We start from the raw sequence: 15,933 nt of genomic DNA on the forward strand, positions 1-15,933 counted from the left end.
ACCGGACAGAACGGATGTCGAACGTACATCTAACGGACGAGTACCGCATAAAACGGACACCTAACGGAAGCGTACCGGATAAAACGGATGAACAAGATATACGGAAAAATCAAAGGCGACAATTATAATACATGTAAATCGCATAAATATTCAAAATATTACTGTGTAACTGGCTTTGGTTTGTTCTTCAAAATTCCGCCTGAATAAGAACTGCTTTATTGTGAAGACGTACCTATACTCTAAGATCGATTATGAATAATAACTTAATAAGAAATCATGAACCTTAAGAAATCTGACATATCAATAATTGACGCATTTCTGACGCGAAATTTTCAATTTGCATTTATCCGTTTCAGATCCGTTCATCATCCGTTTTATCTGTTATAAGTCCGGTAGAAGTCCGTTTCTCATCCGTTCAACATCCGTTTTATCCGTTAAACGTCCGGTAGAAATCCGTTGGTGAATTTATCTTCCAGACCTCTAATGGATGTATAACGGACACGAAACGGATACAAAACGGAAACGAAACGGACGAGTACCGTTCAAAACGGACGCCTAACGGACGTTCAACGGACATTTTATCCATTGGACGGACATGCAACGGATATGGACGGACGTCTAACGGATAAGAACGGACGTCTAACGGACATGAACGGGTTGAAAAAAAGTTATCCGTTAGGCGTCCGTTCGAGCTATCCGGTAAGGTGTGACCGAGGCTTTATGATCATAAGATAGTATCAAGAAGTAGGTTTTGTAAAAATAAATTCCTGTTTTTTTTCCGTATTTTACTTTAAAATGGACGTAGTTTTTCTGCCAGGAAACATAACATTTAATCTGTGGTTAAAGTTTTTAAAATTTTAATAACTTTCATAAACTATCCGGAACCCTAGGCCTTACATTTTTTTATTATTTTTTTTTACATCAACTGAGATTATTACTTTTACCCAAACTACAGAGCAGTATATGTTCTACATCCAAGAGTGTACCAAGACCCCCTCTCCCTCCTCTCCATTTTTTATCCTCTATTTTGTATGTTCCAACCCAGATCCTCAACATTGACTAGCTAATTTCATAGGAGTTAACCGACGGCAGACACTACACGTAAAGCTAACATTCGTTCCAAATTTAGATATAAAGGGGGCTATATGCATTCAATATAATAGGACCCGCTTTTCCAAAGTAACTTTATTAATTGAATAAAAAAAATATGCTTTAAGACAAGCCTGAATTAATTAACAAACGTTTAAGATAAGTTCAAATGATGACATAATAACTATAAAGTCTTCTTATTTATACATGTCAGCATTTTAAGATAAATACAAGATAAAATGTTATGCGGATAGCCAAAGAGGTCGCGTTTACTATAAGATATCTATACCAGTACAAACAACGGGTTACGCTTAAGTGATCGTAAAAGTAAATATTTGAAACGATACGGTTCACCCACGCAGAATTGCTAAAAGACTGCATTGCAAACTGTCTATTACAAATTAATTTAAAAAATAAGATGAGGATAAATATTGTACAGAGATTTTTTCAACATAACAATTACGGAAATATATTCATATCACATCTAAGAAAGGTAAGCCGAACAATTTAGTAAACCACGAGATCTTTTCTAGTGGGTTACTAGGTCGCTATGGAGCACGTGTCACGTAACTCGAACACTTTACCTGTCGAGGTTTTGTCGAGAAAAAAAAAAATGAAATGCATTTACGATAACTGAATTGAATAACGCATTTCAATTTCTTGTATGCAAAAAGCTTTACAGGGCATGTTGTTTTTAATGTTCATGTATAACATGTATAACCCCGACTTAAAAAAAGTTTTCTATTCTTAGACTTTCTATTCTATTTTCATTTCTTTCACTAGTTGATCTAAAATCAATAACAGTGACGATCACATGATATCCCCAGTTTTGTACAGATTTAGTGTGTACATAAAATGTGATAAATTTACGTATTACAACCATTTCAATAATTTAAAATGTCAAAAATGTGTTTCAATGAAATGTCATGCTACCGGGTCCTGTATATATATTCAACCCATTCTGGTGAACCAATGCGAATGTATGTACATGCATCGGATTCATGGATAAGAACAAACGAACGATGCATATATACAATAGGTATACATATGTATGTTATTATACTAATTAAGGGTCGACAAAAATGGAGGGCTGGAAATTTGAACTGCCACTCGAAAATGAGGGTAAATCGGATAGGGACAGAAAGTTTGCCTTGCAACACGTCCCTTCATTAACCATGTTAACGGACCAAAGAGTTTTTTCCAAGGGTTATGACTTACAGAAAGCGTGCATTGAATATTTCTATACCCCAATCATCCTTTGAATTGGTTGTTTCATTTCACGTCCTAATTTTTTTTGTCGTTTGAGAGTTTGGTGTTGATGGCATATAATTGTAGTTTCTGTGTAAATTATTGCGTTATTAGAGTCGGGTAATATTGTATAGATATCTGTCTATTATTCAAGACTATGACCCTCAGATGACTTTTTGCTTTTTGAGGGGTTGCAGTCCGTTTGATGTATATATCCCACATTTTTTGTATTCAATCGTAAACCAAATTATGATATTAAATTGTTGATTGATATAAAGTAATGACATACATAAATCTACTGATGTAAAAAAGTAGCATTACAGTAAGACGGTCATATTAAAACTCCTCAGATATATCAGGCGTATGATTTGGTACGCCAGACGCGTTTTGTCTACATTAGACTCATCAGTTACCCGAGACTCGAAAAGTTGAGAGCATTATTTAACGAATATTCAATAATTTGCTCTTCTTACAGGGTGCACCATGTACAACGGCTAGATATTCTACATCTGGTAAAGAGAACAAGAGATATAGTGTAGGTATTCTTGGTGCAGGCAGAATCGCTAGCTCTGTGCATATTAAAAACATTCTTAGGAACCGTAAATTAGTAGTCAAATGGATCGTAGATGACAGTAAAGATGCACTAGCCAATGTTCAGGACGAACATCTAATTTTTGACGTACCATTTCATCCGTCAAAAGAAGTTGACAGTTTAATTGACGATAAAAGGTATGTGGATTTGATCTTCATTTTGAAGGACTCACTTCGGATGTGAGCGACAAATTGCATTCAGTAAGTACCAGCGTATATTTTTCCTGTGACTTTCCATTTAAAAAAAATGTGAACATTATCCCAAAAAGTAAGTCACTTGGAATAAACTTATTCTATTTATTATTTATGATGAAATTGTGGCAGTTCAGTTTTCTCGCATTTCGGGATAAAACAGTTTGACAATGATCTTGAGTTCTTCTTGCCTTTTTTTGGCGACAACAACGTATTTGTCACAAAACCTTAGAGAACACGTAAACGGGTTAAAACCGTTGTATCACCCTCGCTTATCATCAGGAAAAACACCGATTATACTGCTTATGTCGTCCATTATCAGACAGGATCGTCATGCTAAATTCACATCATACATCAGTTTTCCATGAATCATTTTATACAATATTTTCAATCTATACCATTTCAGAACATTCTTCATTATGGAGTGTTAATTTCAGCCATTATAACTACCTATTTCAAAATTGGATTGCACATCACAATTTGGGTTGCATATCACAGAAAAGGGTTTTCAACTATTATTCATGTAAAAAAAATCACTCTGATATGCAAGAAATAGAGTGAAGTTGACATTTTGTTGTAACATAACTTATGGTCATTTGCCTTTTCAGTCTTGATGCAGTCTTTGTATTTACCCCAACATCAACTCATGCTGATTACATCTGTAGAAGCTTAAACAAAGGTAGTCATTTTAACATGTATACAGACCATACAACCTCTTTCAGTTTTTAAGATATATATATATATTGAATCTTTTATTTTCATACGCTTTTCCCCTTTAAAATCACTGCGTGGAAAGTACTTTTTTTTTCACGAAAACAAACGATTATCGATAACTTAAATGGAAAGAATGTGTACCATCGATTCTGAAAGAAAGTACATTAACTTTCAACATATCTACGACCTTATATATAACACACATTTTGCAAGGAAACTGCTGCTGTCTACCGAATTGCATTCTCATGAAATTATCATCTTTTGCGTCTCGTTTTTAATGCTAAAAAAGTTTAGCAACTTTCATTTAATATTCATACAAAAGCTATTGCTTTTGACAGCACACATGAATTACATGACAGGGTCACAGTTAAGTGTACCGCATTTTGCTACTGGGTTCCTTTTATGTAATGATGTTGTTTGAGAGATTCGGCTTCCGTTTACAGCTAACCTAAGCATCCAATGAGTCAATGTTATGGGGGGAAATAAGAAGATGAAGTTTTAATTATAAGGAAATTTTCCTTGAAAAAATCTTACAGACTAAAATATATATTTTAAACTGGCAGCAAATGTTGTAGTTTTATTTAAATGGTGTAACTGACGATGTCCGTTTCTTATATGAACATCATATTTTAAAGATTCTGTTATCTGTATGTGATAGTTTTGTATTCGTGCACATTATACATGTTATACAAGCACCAGTATCTGTTTGGTTAAGATTGAAGTCAGCACTATCGTTCTTTTCCCGTATTCAATAATTCAAAACAATAATTTCGTAAGACATTATCTAGTAAGCTTTATCATCTATATATAGCTAAAATAAGATAATATAAAAATAATAAGACATGGTACATGTATGATTGCCGGTGAAACAACTCTTTACCACAGATCAAATAACTGATAATGTTAGCAACTATAGGTCACCGTACGGCCTTCAGGAATTATATATGTAAAACCCATGCATACCGCTTATTCAGCTATAAAAGCCCCCGATATGACAAATGTAAAAGAATTCAATGATCGAGAAATCTAAGACCTGATTTATGTCATGCAAAAGAATAAACGTAAAGCAAATATTATGTACAGCAACAAAAGACAACCTTTGCAAGGTTAAGACCATTCTACTTTGATGTTGAATTAGATTGCAACAACTTTGATAGATTTGGAATGAGGAAGTTAGTTACATGACCAAATATTTATCCACCATGGATTACTGGCTAATCCCACCACATTTTGTATGTTTCTGACCAGATCTAGAGGCGGGATATCAAGTGTTTGTCGTTGGGTGACTACCAACGAATTATAGGATACAGAGTTGACTATTGTTCTATAACTTCTGACTTGTTTAGTTGCGTTTCGTTCTGTTCAGTTTCGTTCCGTAATTATCTGTAATAGCACCAGCCAGTTATTTATATGTAAGCCTATGTTTTTAAACTGTAAACTGGGCTGATTTTGTTTTCGCTGTCACAAGTCAAGGAAGTTTTGTTATATTCATTTTAATATCTTTTTATGAGTCTTATTTAGACGAAACGCGCGTCTGGCGTACTAAATTTGATAACTATTTAAACCACTGGGTCGATGCCACTGCTGGTGGACGTTTCGTCCCCGAGGGTATCACCAGCCCAGTAGTCAACATTTCGGTGTTGACATGAATATCAATCATGTGGTCATTTTTATAAATTTCCTGTTTACATAACTTTGAATTTTTCGAAAAACTAAGGATTTTCTTTATTACAGGCATAGATTACCTTAGCCGTATTTAGCACAACTTTTTGGAATTTTGGATCCTCAATGCTCTTTAACTTTGTACTTGTTTGGCTTTACAAATATTTCGATTTGAGCGTCACTGATGAGTCTTATGTAGACGAAACGCGCGTCTGGCGTACTAAATTATAAACCTGGTACTTTTGATAACTATTTATACGTACCATTTTATGAAAACATACAAGTTTTAATGATAAAAAAAAATATGTTTGCTATGATTCAATTTTAAAATGATACGTTATTGGTCGATCTCAAAACATATTAATATTTGTGTAATGTTCGTGAATTAGATGGTCATCGTGTTATACTTTCAGGAAAGAATGTTCTAACAGAAAAGCCAACGGGATCCACATATGATGAAATAAAACTGTGCTATGAAACAGCAGAGAAAAACAACAAAATATTAGTCACAGGGTTCCAGAGGTAACATATTTTATATCATGTTATTATGTTAACAACTTAAATTTTCCCGCAAATTATCCATTGTTTATCATTGCTATAAACATGTGTAATTAAACTCATCATAAATATAATACCAGGATTAAATTTGGTACTTCCGCAAGACGTGCGTTTCGTCTACACCAGACTCATCAGTAACGCTCGAATCCAAAAAAGTTAAAAAGGCCAAATTAAGTACGAAGTTGAAGAGCATTGAGGACCAAAATTCCTATAAGTTAGTGAGATTTGACTTTTTCATGTTCTCTTACAATGTCTTTGCCTCATTTGTTGTCCTATTTTACAATTTTGTTTTTACAGACGATTTGATCCATTGTTTCAAGATATATATGCAGCAACTAGAAATGGTGGAATAGGAGATATCCAAATGATAAAATTAACAAACAGAGATAGTCCAAAGCCAGCCTATGAATTCTTACTTAATACAGGTACATGTACATAGATATAAGAAAATGTGATATGAGTGTCAATGAGACAACTCTCCATTCAAGTCACAATTTGTAAAAGTAAATCATTATAGGTCAAAGTATGGTCTTCAACACTGAGCCTTTGCTCACACCGAACAGCAAAATATAAAGGCCCCCACAAATAAGTAGTGTAAAACTATTCAAACGGGAAAACCAACGGTCTAATTTATATAATAAACGAGAAAAGAGAAACACTTGATAAACCACGTCAACAAACGACAACTACTGAACATCAGATTTCTGAAAATATGTACATAGATATATAGGAAGAGCCTGGTGGTATGAATGCCAATGAGACAATTCTCCATCCAAGTCACAATTTATAAAAGTAAACCTTTTTAGGTTAAGGTCAGTGGCGTAGCTAGGTCATTTTTATGTGTACGCCCGAACCTTGGCGAGGGGTCTGCGGACCCCAAACTGATCCATGTCAAACAATTTCTGGTTGTGGATTAGATCTAGGGAGCGAGGCCCCCGGAAGCTAATGAGTTATCGAGAATGAATACCATTCCTGTCATCAAAAACTCATCAGTAGCAACATACTTTAGAATCTAAATGGTTTATTTTGTGATGTTAAATTATTCATTTTGTTAATTTGAAATATAATGGTCATTGGATTCAGAGATAATGTCAAAACCAGTAGCTTTTAAATATGTTTTAAAAGAGCTGTGAGGGTAAAGCAATTAACTAACAAAATCACCTTTCTAATTCCAAATTTCATAAATGAACATTAATCTTCAGAGATGTTCAGGTGCAATATTAGATATCATAAAGGGTTCTGTGGAACCCTGTTTTTTTGTCAAGGATCAAACAAAAAGTGAATCCATTTATCAGTCCATTACAGGATTTAAAAAAAAATCCAACATTTTCTTTAGATATTTTTTCTTGATCTGGAGTACTAGTTTCGGCCCAAGTTTCATGACAATTTATGAAGATTGATGCATTGATAATTTATAAAAAGCCATACAGTCTATCAGTATAATACTGAAAAATGAATAAACAAATAATTTACTTTCAAAACTTTGCTTCAGACAAAAATAAAATGCTTGGAATCTATTGAAGTTTCATTTAATTCGATGAAGTTTTGACAATGAATTTGTTGTGTAAATTTTTTAACCCCACACTATAACTTTTAGTACCCGTTAATTTTGTCCGTAAAACACGAGAAAACTAACTTCAATATTATGCCCTCAGTCAGTTTACTCTTTTGACCATAAACAGTTTCAGTTCAACTTCCTGAAAATTTCACAAAGGTTTGGCAAATTTATTATCATTTAAAAAATAAGTTTCTCAACAACCTAAATATTGACGCCGCCGATGAAATTTAGGATCGATTTGTTGCGCCTTGGCGTCATAAATACAAATGTATGTCACAGGTTCGACAAAACTGTAAACCACAAAACGAATGTAAGGAGATAAAGGATTGCTTTAAACAAAAGAGAGGAGTATAAAACTCACAGTAGCTTTAGACTTGACAGAAAATGAACAAATAAATGATATGATACCATTTGAAAGAAAGTAAATTTCGTCAATTTGATCCTCAATTACAAGCCAACGAAGAAAGAATTATAAAACTGATGTGCTTCTAACAAGTTATTTTTATTTTCTTTAGATTAAAATATTTTTTTAACAAAATTTAAGTGTACGCCCGGGCGTTTTGACGTAAACGTAGCTACGCGCCTGAAGGTACGGCCTTCAACATGGAGTCTTGGCTCACACCGAACAGCAAGCTATAAAGGGCCCCACAAAAATCTAGTGTAAAACCATGTATGCATGTATAAGATTTTCTGTAACGAATCATTCAATGAGTAATATCCGATGTAAAATTTACTATTTATGGTCTAAATGTAAAATTAAAAAGCCGTAATCTAGTATTTAGTGATACCATGTCTGGTAAATTATTTTGCCATCCATTTACTTAAGAGTTTTTTTTTACCCGAAATAACTTATCATACATCTTATTCTTTCTTAATCGTGGATGTTAAGGTTTTTGGATTTCTCACTTTAGATTCAGAAGGGTGTAACATTGTATCAGATCTCGCTGTACATGACATTGACATGATGGTCTGGATGACCAATGGCGAGTTACCAGAATCAGTCTACACAATAGGACATATACATGACCCAAAGCTTAAGTCAGCCAGACAACCAGACACTGCAGTCGTTACGCTCAAGTTCAAGAATGGGATAATGTGTACTATTGATTTGTCACGTGATGCTGTTTATGGTTATGACATTCGATTAGAGGTTAGATATTATAATAGTTATCTTAGTTTGTGTATGGTTACTAGTATGACATTCGATTAAAGATATATAAGACTGGATCGATTTCCGTTCATGGATGAAAATTTGAGGGACTGAATTTTCGACTCTCCCTAGCTTGACACCATTTGCGAGTATGGTCTTGAGGAGACGATAATAGTCCGTCGGAAGGGGACGATAAATGGCTGACCCGTGTTAAGGGAGAGTCATATCTCTTGCACGTTAAAGACATACCCTTGTAGATTTCGAAAAAGAGCAGGCTAATGCCGCTGTACAAGGCAGCACTCGCACCCGCAAAGTGGAAAAGGATTAATATAAGTTGCAAAACTTGTTTCCTAATCCACTATAAATAAATATGTTTAAACTAAAGATATATCAGACTGTATTTAATACTATTTATTCCATAGTAGTGTAACCAATCTTTAAATTTATTCAGTTAAAAAAGGAGATGTAATATCAATTATTGAGTAAAACTCTCCACCGGAGTCCAAATGACATTGTTTAACCAAGGTTATCTTGGTTGCACTAAACAGTAAGCAAGTTCCATACAATACAGTAAACTTTAAGGTAACATTACAGAATTTGAAACAATACAAACGAAAAAAAACAACCCACCAAGTCGGATTTATGACTAAACAATAAACGAAACACCAACATCGCAGCATGACAAATAACAACAAACCTGACAGTACTTCAATGTGGTGTTGCCAAGGAGTAAATGTAATGCTAAAATGAAAGTCCCCTTAAATGGGACAGGCACATATTCTCCGTGAATGTGACAGGGTTAAACATAATGTTTGGGTAATGGGGTTACAACACACATAAAAGCATATACTTTTATTTAGTTTAAACTTCGGAATTACTTGACTCATTGAATTTGGCCATAAACTGTGATTCATCATAATACAGAAACCATATGAAAAAAAAAAGAAATGACATGATTGCCAATGAAACAACTATCCAACAGTATGCGTAGGGGCGTATTTGGTGCACATGGGATTATCTACATCCTGTTCGTAAACTTTATTGCCGAAACGTACTTTAATTAGATGTTGCCAAGGAGTGAATGTGGTGCTTTAGTCATCCCATCGCAGTTCCAGTCGGTATATCAAGCGCGTTTTTAGTTTTTTTCATTCCCGAAGCTTCCTGATATTTTGAAATAACAGAATACCAATACGATTGTCTATCCATGTAGAATTTAAAACTCATACTGCGTTTTTAAATTAGTTTTCTCTAAATCAAACATCGGACGGCATGGTAATTAATATATGTTCGTGACATGATGTTTTGAAATAGATGTTAGATTAACTTCTTTTTGATAAATTTTAGTTTATGCAGCCATCGATTTTACATTTACTATTTCCATTTAACAATTTTGTTTCCAAATTAATGTCTCAAATAAGTACTTACAGTTATATAGTTTATAAATTTGAAAAACCAGGTTATTGAAGTTTTCATTTGAGTTTCTTTGATCTAGAGAAATCACTATCAAACTTTCTTAATTTATCAGTGTCCCAACTTTGAATTACTCACCACGTCAGCAATCCTTTAAACCGCTAGGATAAAACTTATATCAAATGAAAATTGTATAAATGCTATCCTCTCATTTTCACTGTACCCAAGATGAAAATAAAGATGCACACTCCAACTGATTAGCTTACTTATAGCTTCCTTAAATCCAATTAAAATTCATATTTTAATTAGACTGGTGTACCCAGGAGAAACATCAAAAGATGCGTTTATATATGAGATTTAACTTTCAAAGTAAATATATTTCTTCCAGTTATTTGGTTCTGGTGGAATGGCATCTGGTGAATCTCCAAGACGGTCAACATCAGTAACAGATGCTGCACATGGTGCTTTACTCCGACAACTTCATCATTCTTTTCCTCAGAGATTTGAAGGAGCATTTGAAAGTTTACTAACTCATTTTGTTGACTGTATGGATGGTATGCATTATTTTATTAGTAGAGTTAGTACTCTTATGTTTTCCTTTCATGTTAGGGGCCTTAATCACAGGTCATATCATTTAGTATCTAACTTTTGATAATGTTGGGGCTCTATATTGTCTAAGTCATATATATGAAGAAGTAGTAATTAAGCTGCACGAGTATTATTTACTATATTTATTTGTTTTAATGTTAGCAACAAACCCCTAGAACAGTTGTATAATGCATCCAATAAAATAAATGGCACCGATAACCCTTTTGTCTTTGACTATACTGTGTTCACCATGTACTCGCTGACAGAGTACAAATATACTTATGGTTGTCAGAAATGTACATGACATGAACCAAACATTTGCTGTAACTCGTTTAAAGCCTTTTTCTGTAACAAAAAAAGGAAAGTATGCTAGATACACTTACTGGAAATGTGAGGATATGATTGAAGCTTTAAATTTTCTGCTAGATAACATATAAGTACGTTTCGGCGATAAAGTGTATCGTCAGGTAGTATATAGGTATTCCTATGGGCACTAACTGTGCCCCTTTAATAGCAGATTTATTTCTATATTGCTATGAATCTCAGTTTATGACCAAACTCAGTAAAGACCCATCATTGTTATATTTGGTTGATACATTCAAAAATACCTACCGTTATCTGGATGATATTGTTTCGTTGAATAATCCAGAGTTCTCTAAATATACTTCCGAAATTTACCCAAAAGAACTTACTTTAACTAAATCTAACATAAACAGCAGCAGTTGTCCTTTTCTAGATTTAGACATTTCAATTTCAAACGGGAAACTTCATACTAAAATTTACGACAAAAGAGACGATTTTTCATTTCCTATTGTTAATTTTCCTTTTTTAGACGGCGATGTGCCTTTGGCTCCATCATACGTATGTACACCGAGGTGTTTATATATATCCCAACTCGTTCGGTTTGCCCGTGTGTGTTCTGATGTCATAGATTTTAACGAACCTAATCAATGCATCGCTGGGAAATTGTTGTGTCAGGAATTTCAATACCATAAATTACTTAAAACTTAAATTTGGCTGTACCTGTAGAAAACTTATACAAAATGGTATTTCACATCCTAAATTTTATGGTAATATTGTACTTAAAGCGAGCAAATCACTATGTGATCCGTGTAAACTTATCGAACCTTTAAACAAACTTATAAGTAGTAAGGGTTATCGTACCAATATTGTAATTAGATCTCTGAACATAGTTTACATTGGCACTAATATCGATTTTGTCATTAGCAAATTAAAACAAAACTAAATTGTATCTTCTTTTGAGGCGGGATGTATAGAGACACAGGCACGTTAATTTTCATCTCTATATAAGTCGCTCCTCACTATCCTACTACCTGTCGATACATTTATTTTTGGCATTGCACAAGTCATGTCTTCTCTGACTGTTCATGACGTTAAAATACCAAATCCCTGGGATGTGTTTTAGTTGATTTTAGTCTCTGATGCATGATTTTTTATTATTAATTGTTTTTGGCTTTTAACTAGCTGTCAGTAACTGTGAGTACTCTCAAATCGTATTTTCTTGTTAATTCGACCTGTTGATACTGTTTATAATGTTAATAATGTTTTTTTGTTATTTTATATTAATATGGAACTTGTCTATATACCAGCTTTGATTATTTGAAATATCTTCTAATTTTCACTTACTACATTTGTATAAACTTCAAGATTTACCTGTATTATTAAAACCGTTTTTTTTCAAAAGTGATAATTTTCGAAGGGTTAAATATTTCGCAGTGGTGTCTTGCCATGGATTTTTTTGGACTTGTTTGTTTGCTTTTTGGCCTTGAATGTTTGTCCCTAACATTTTATTAACTGTGCATTTACATACAGATATCGCAGATCAAATTTATTCGTTCATAGTATATTAATTTACGTTTTTTGATCAAGTTAAGCCTGCCAATTGATATTTTTCGTGTGTTTTTCTATGTTGTGATGTTATGCTATTGTTTCAGAAAAAGGGAGAAGGTTTGGTACCATTAAAACGTTTAATCCTGCTGCAAATGTTTGCACCTGTCCTAAGTCAGGAATCTTATGTACAGTAGTTGTCGTTTGTTTATGTAATTTATACGTGTTTCTCGTTTCTCGTTTTTTTATATAGATTAGACCGTTGGTTTTCCCGTTTGAATGGTTTTACACTAGTAATTTTGGGGCCCTTTATAGCTTGTTGTTCGGTGTGAGCCAAGGCTCCGTGTTGAAGGCCGTACATTGACCTATAATGGTTTACTTTTTTAAATTGTTATTTGGATGGAGAGTTGTCTCAATGGCACTCACACGTACCACATCTTCCTATATCTATATAACAATGATGATTTTTGTATGTGATTTTTGTTTTATAGTTTTTCTGAGATATTTGCTCTTGAACAAGGAGATATTTGTAAAATAGATAATGTATATCAAATTCTCAGACCATTAATTCTAAAAGTTTTAAAACAGGACTACCTCTTATTAATCATTGTTTGAATTATATGTTTTTATCTTTCAAGAGGCCCCTCTTTTAATTGTGTTTTTTTTCTTCAGGAAAGACGAAGCCACTTATTACCAAGGAAGAGTGTTTGTTGGTAGCCAATATATCTGAAAAGGCTGTCCAATCGTTTGTGGAAGGACGTGCAGTAAAATTTTGAAAAAAGATAACAGAAACGCTCGCAAGTTAGCTTTGGACATTAAGATGGGTCGTACATCGATCGCATCCAACCAGGGAAAATATTGGTGACAACGAATGATCCGCAGTATTATGTCACATGCAATTTTTGCGTCAAATCCAAATCCAAATATTAGTACATGTTGAAATGAACTTTAATGGAGTTTAATTGTTTCAAATTAAATATTTTTATACAAATTTATGTGGTTTTTATACGCCCGTCGTCTTTTAGACGGGACGTATTATGGTATACCGTTGTCCGTCCGTCCGTCTGTCCGTCCGTCCGTCCGTCCATCGTCGACACTTCGGACAATAACTCAAAAACACTTTCACCAATTTCCATGAAACTTAAGTGAATTGTTTATATCTATTGACGTAAGCTCCCTTTCGTTTTTTTTTAATTTCAGATTTTAAGTTTTGGATTTATTGGGCTTTATTCATAAAAAAGGGGGGATTTTCAACACTTCGGACAATAACTCAAAAAGGCTTTCACCAATGTCCATGAAACTTTGGTGAATTGTTTATATCTATTGATGTAAGCTCCCTTTCAATTTTTATAAATTTCAGATTTTAAGTTTTGGATTTATGGGGCTTTATTCATAAAAAAGGGGGGATTTTCAACACTTCGGACAATAACTCAAAAAGGCTTTCACCAATGTCCATGAAACTTTGGTGAATTGTTTATATCTATTGATGTAAGCTCCCTTTCAATTTTTATAAATTTCAGATTTTAAGTTTTGGATTTATGGGGCTTTATTCATAAAAAAAAGGGGAATTTTCAACACCTCGGACAATAACTCAAAAAGGCTTTCACCAATGTCCATGAAACTTTGGTGAATTGTTTATATCTATTGATGTAAGCTCCCTTTCAATTGTTATAAATTTCAGATTTTACATTTCCGTGTTATGAATTTTTATGCTTAAAAAAGGGGGGATTTTCCAATTTTGGGACAATAACTAACACTTTCACAAAATTTTATGCAACTTTGATAAATTGTTTATATCTATTGACATAAGCTCCCTTTCCATTTTTATAAATTTTAGATTTTACGTTTTCTTAAGTAATGAATTTTTATACTTAAAAAAGGGGGATTTTATGAAACTTTGGTGAATATATTAATGTAACATCCCTTTTGATTTGTATATATATTTCTAGTTGATCATATAAATTCATTTAAAGCATAAAAGACAAGTTAAAAGAGCAACGGGCGTATCATGCGCTAAAGCGCAGCCCTTTATTCTTTTATGCATTTAAAAAAGTAACCTAAAATAATTAATTTGGATACATTGCACTTTTTCTTAGTTACGGTTTGGACTGGCATTATAAGCTTTTTGATCCACCTTCGTCCTTAAAAGCTAATCTCTCTAATGGAATGTTCATGCTTATCAAGTTCTATGTTTGTCTAGATTAAAACGTATATATATATGATCATGCTATCATATTAAGATTGGGTCTTACCAATCCATCCGCTATAGTCATTGTTTGACGTTCAGTGGCAAATAGTATAACATATTCGAGACAAGCAAAACATACTAAAGTTAATCATACTACAAGCATTAGCCTTTCAAAAAGGGCTATAGTCGACTCTTAGCCGAGGAAAATGGAAAGTGCTCTCGCTTTGTAGATTAATTCATTCAATAGAATAGCCACGTGCATCAATCAACAAATTTTACCACACACATGAGGTCACACGTTTTGAAGTAGTATATTTCGTTTAACGTTGTTGTTTACGAAACTCCAGAAGATTCGGCTATTTATAGATAAAAGTTACCTGTGTATCAATATGCATGATTATGACCAGGCAAAATCTAATTGCTAAAATAGAGAGGACAAATCCGATACTCTACGGGATTGAAGGACATTTACTAGGTTTGGATTGTCCTAACCAATCAATAAACTTTAATTATTCACGTCTCGTAATATCTTCCAATCAGGTAGCAAGAAAAATTCACGCACTAACTGTCCATCGTTCAATTCTTAATCTCGACTCCTAGGAGTCGATATTATTGAATCAAGTCATATGTAATTATTTGATCGCCCTAGGAGGTGGATTGTTATAAAGATATACATATTAAATAGGCGTCCTAAGTAGTGGCAAAAAATAAATAAAGTTAATAGTGGTAAACCGATTTCCATGTGTATGTCATGATTTCTAAATCACATTTATCGAGGACGTTTCAAACCAAAAGTTTGAAATAACATAATTAAATCACAAGCTGTTAATGCTGTTTGCTTTATGATGCTTTTTCTTCGATGTCATGTGGATGGTGACTAAATCCATCCATCAATGTACAAGTTACTGAAGTGCACTTAACGAAAACCTTTTATTCTTCAAAATATAACTTGAGTGACATTTCATTTACTAGTAAGTATCTCATACATTACATAATCTGTATTATATAATAACCACTTTATTTTGGGATCCGTCTGTGCCTTCCACTAACGTCCAATATATACGTGTGACTATCCTTTTATTTAAGAAAAGTTGTGATATATAACGACCCATTGCTAAGAAAGATTCCTGAAGAACT

The 15,933-nt window shown here is 33.5% G+C and overlaps 1 protein-coding gene across 1 annotated transcript; it reads left to right on the top strand.

The window, feature by feature from the left end:
* Positions 1-1,348: 1,348 nt before the first annotated feature.
* On the top strand, positions 1,349-13,599 carry LOC143068632 (putative oxidoreductase YrbE). Its single transcript, XM_076242847.1, has 8 exons — positions 1,349-1,582; positions 2,813-3,066; positions 3,729-3,799; positions 5,910-6,018; positions 6,352-6,479; positions 8,524-8,762; positions 10,561-10,726; positions 13,281-13,599. Exons 1-8 carry the CDS (start codon positions 1,508-1,510, stop codon positions 13,382-13,384), a joined length of 1,146 nt encoding a protein of 381 aa, XP_076098962.1. The 5' UTR covers positions 1,349-1,507; the 3' UTR covers positions 13,385-13,599.
* Positions 13,600-15,933: the final 2,334 nt, after the last annotated feature.

The sequence above is a fragment of the Mytilus galloprovincialis genome, chromosome 3, assembly GCF_965363235.1.
Source record: "Mytilus galloprovincialis chromosome 3, xbMytGall1.hap1.1, whole genome shotgun sequence".
NCBI classification, from domain to species: Eukaryota; Metazoa; Mollusca; class Bivalvia; order Mytilida; family Mytilidae; genus Mytilus; species Mytilus galloprovincialis.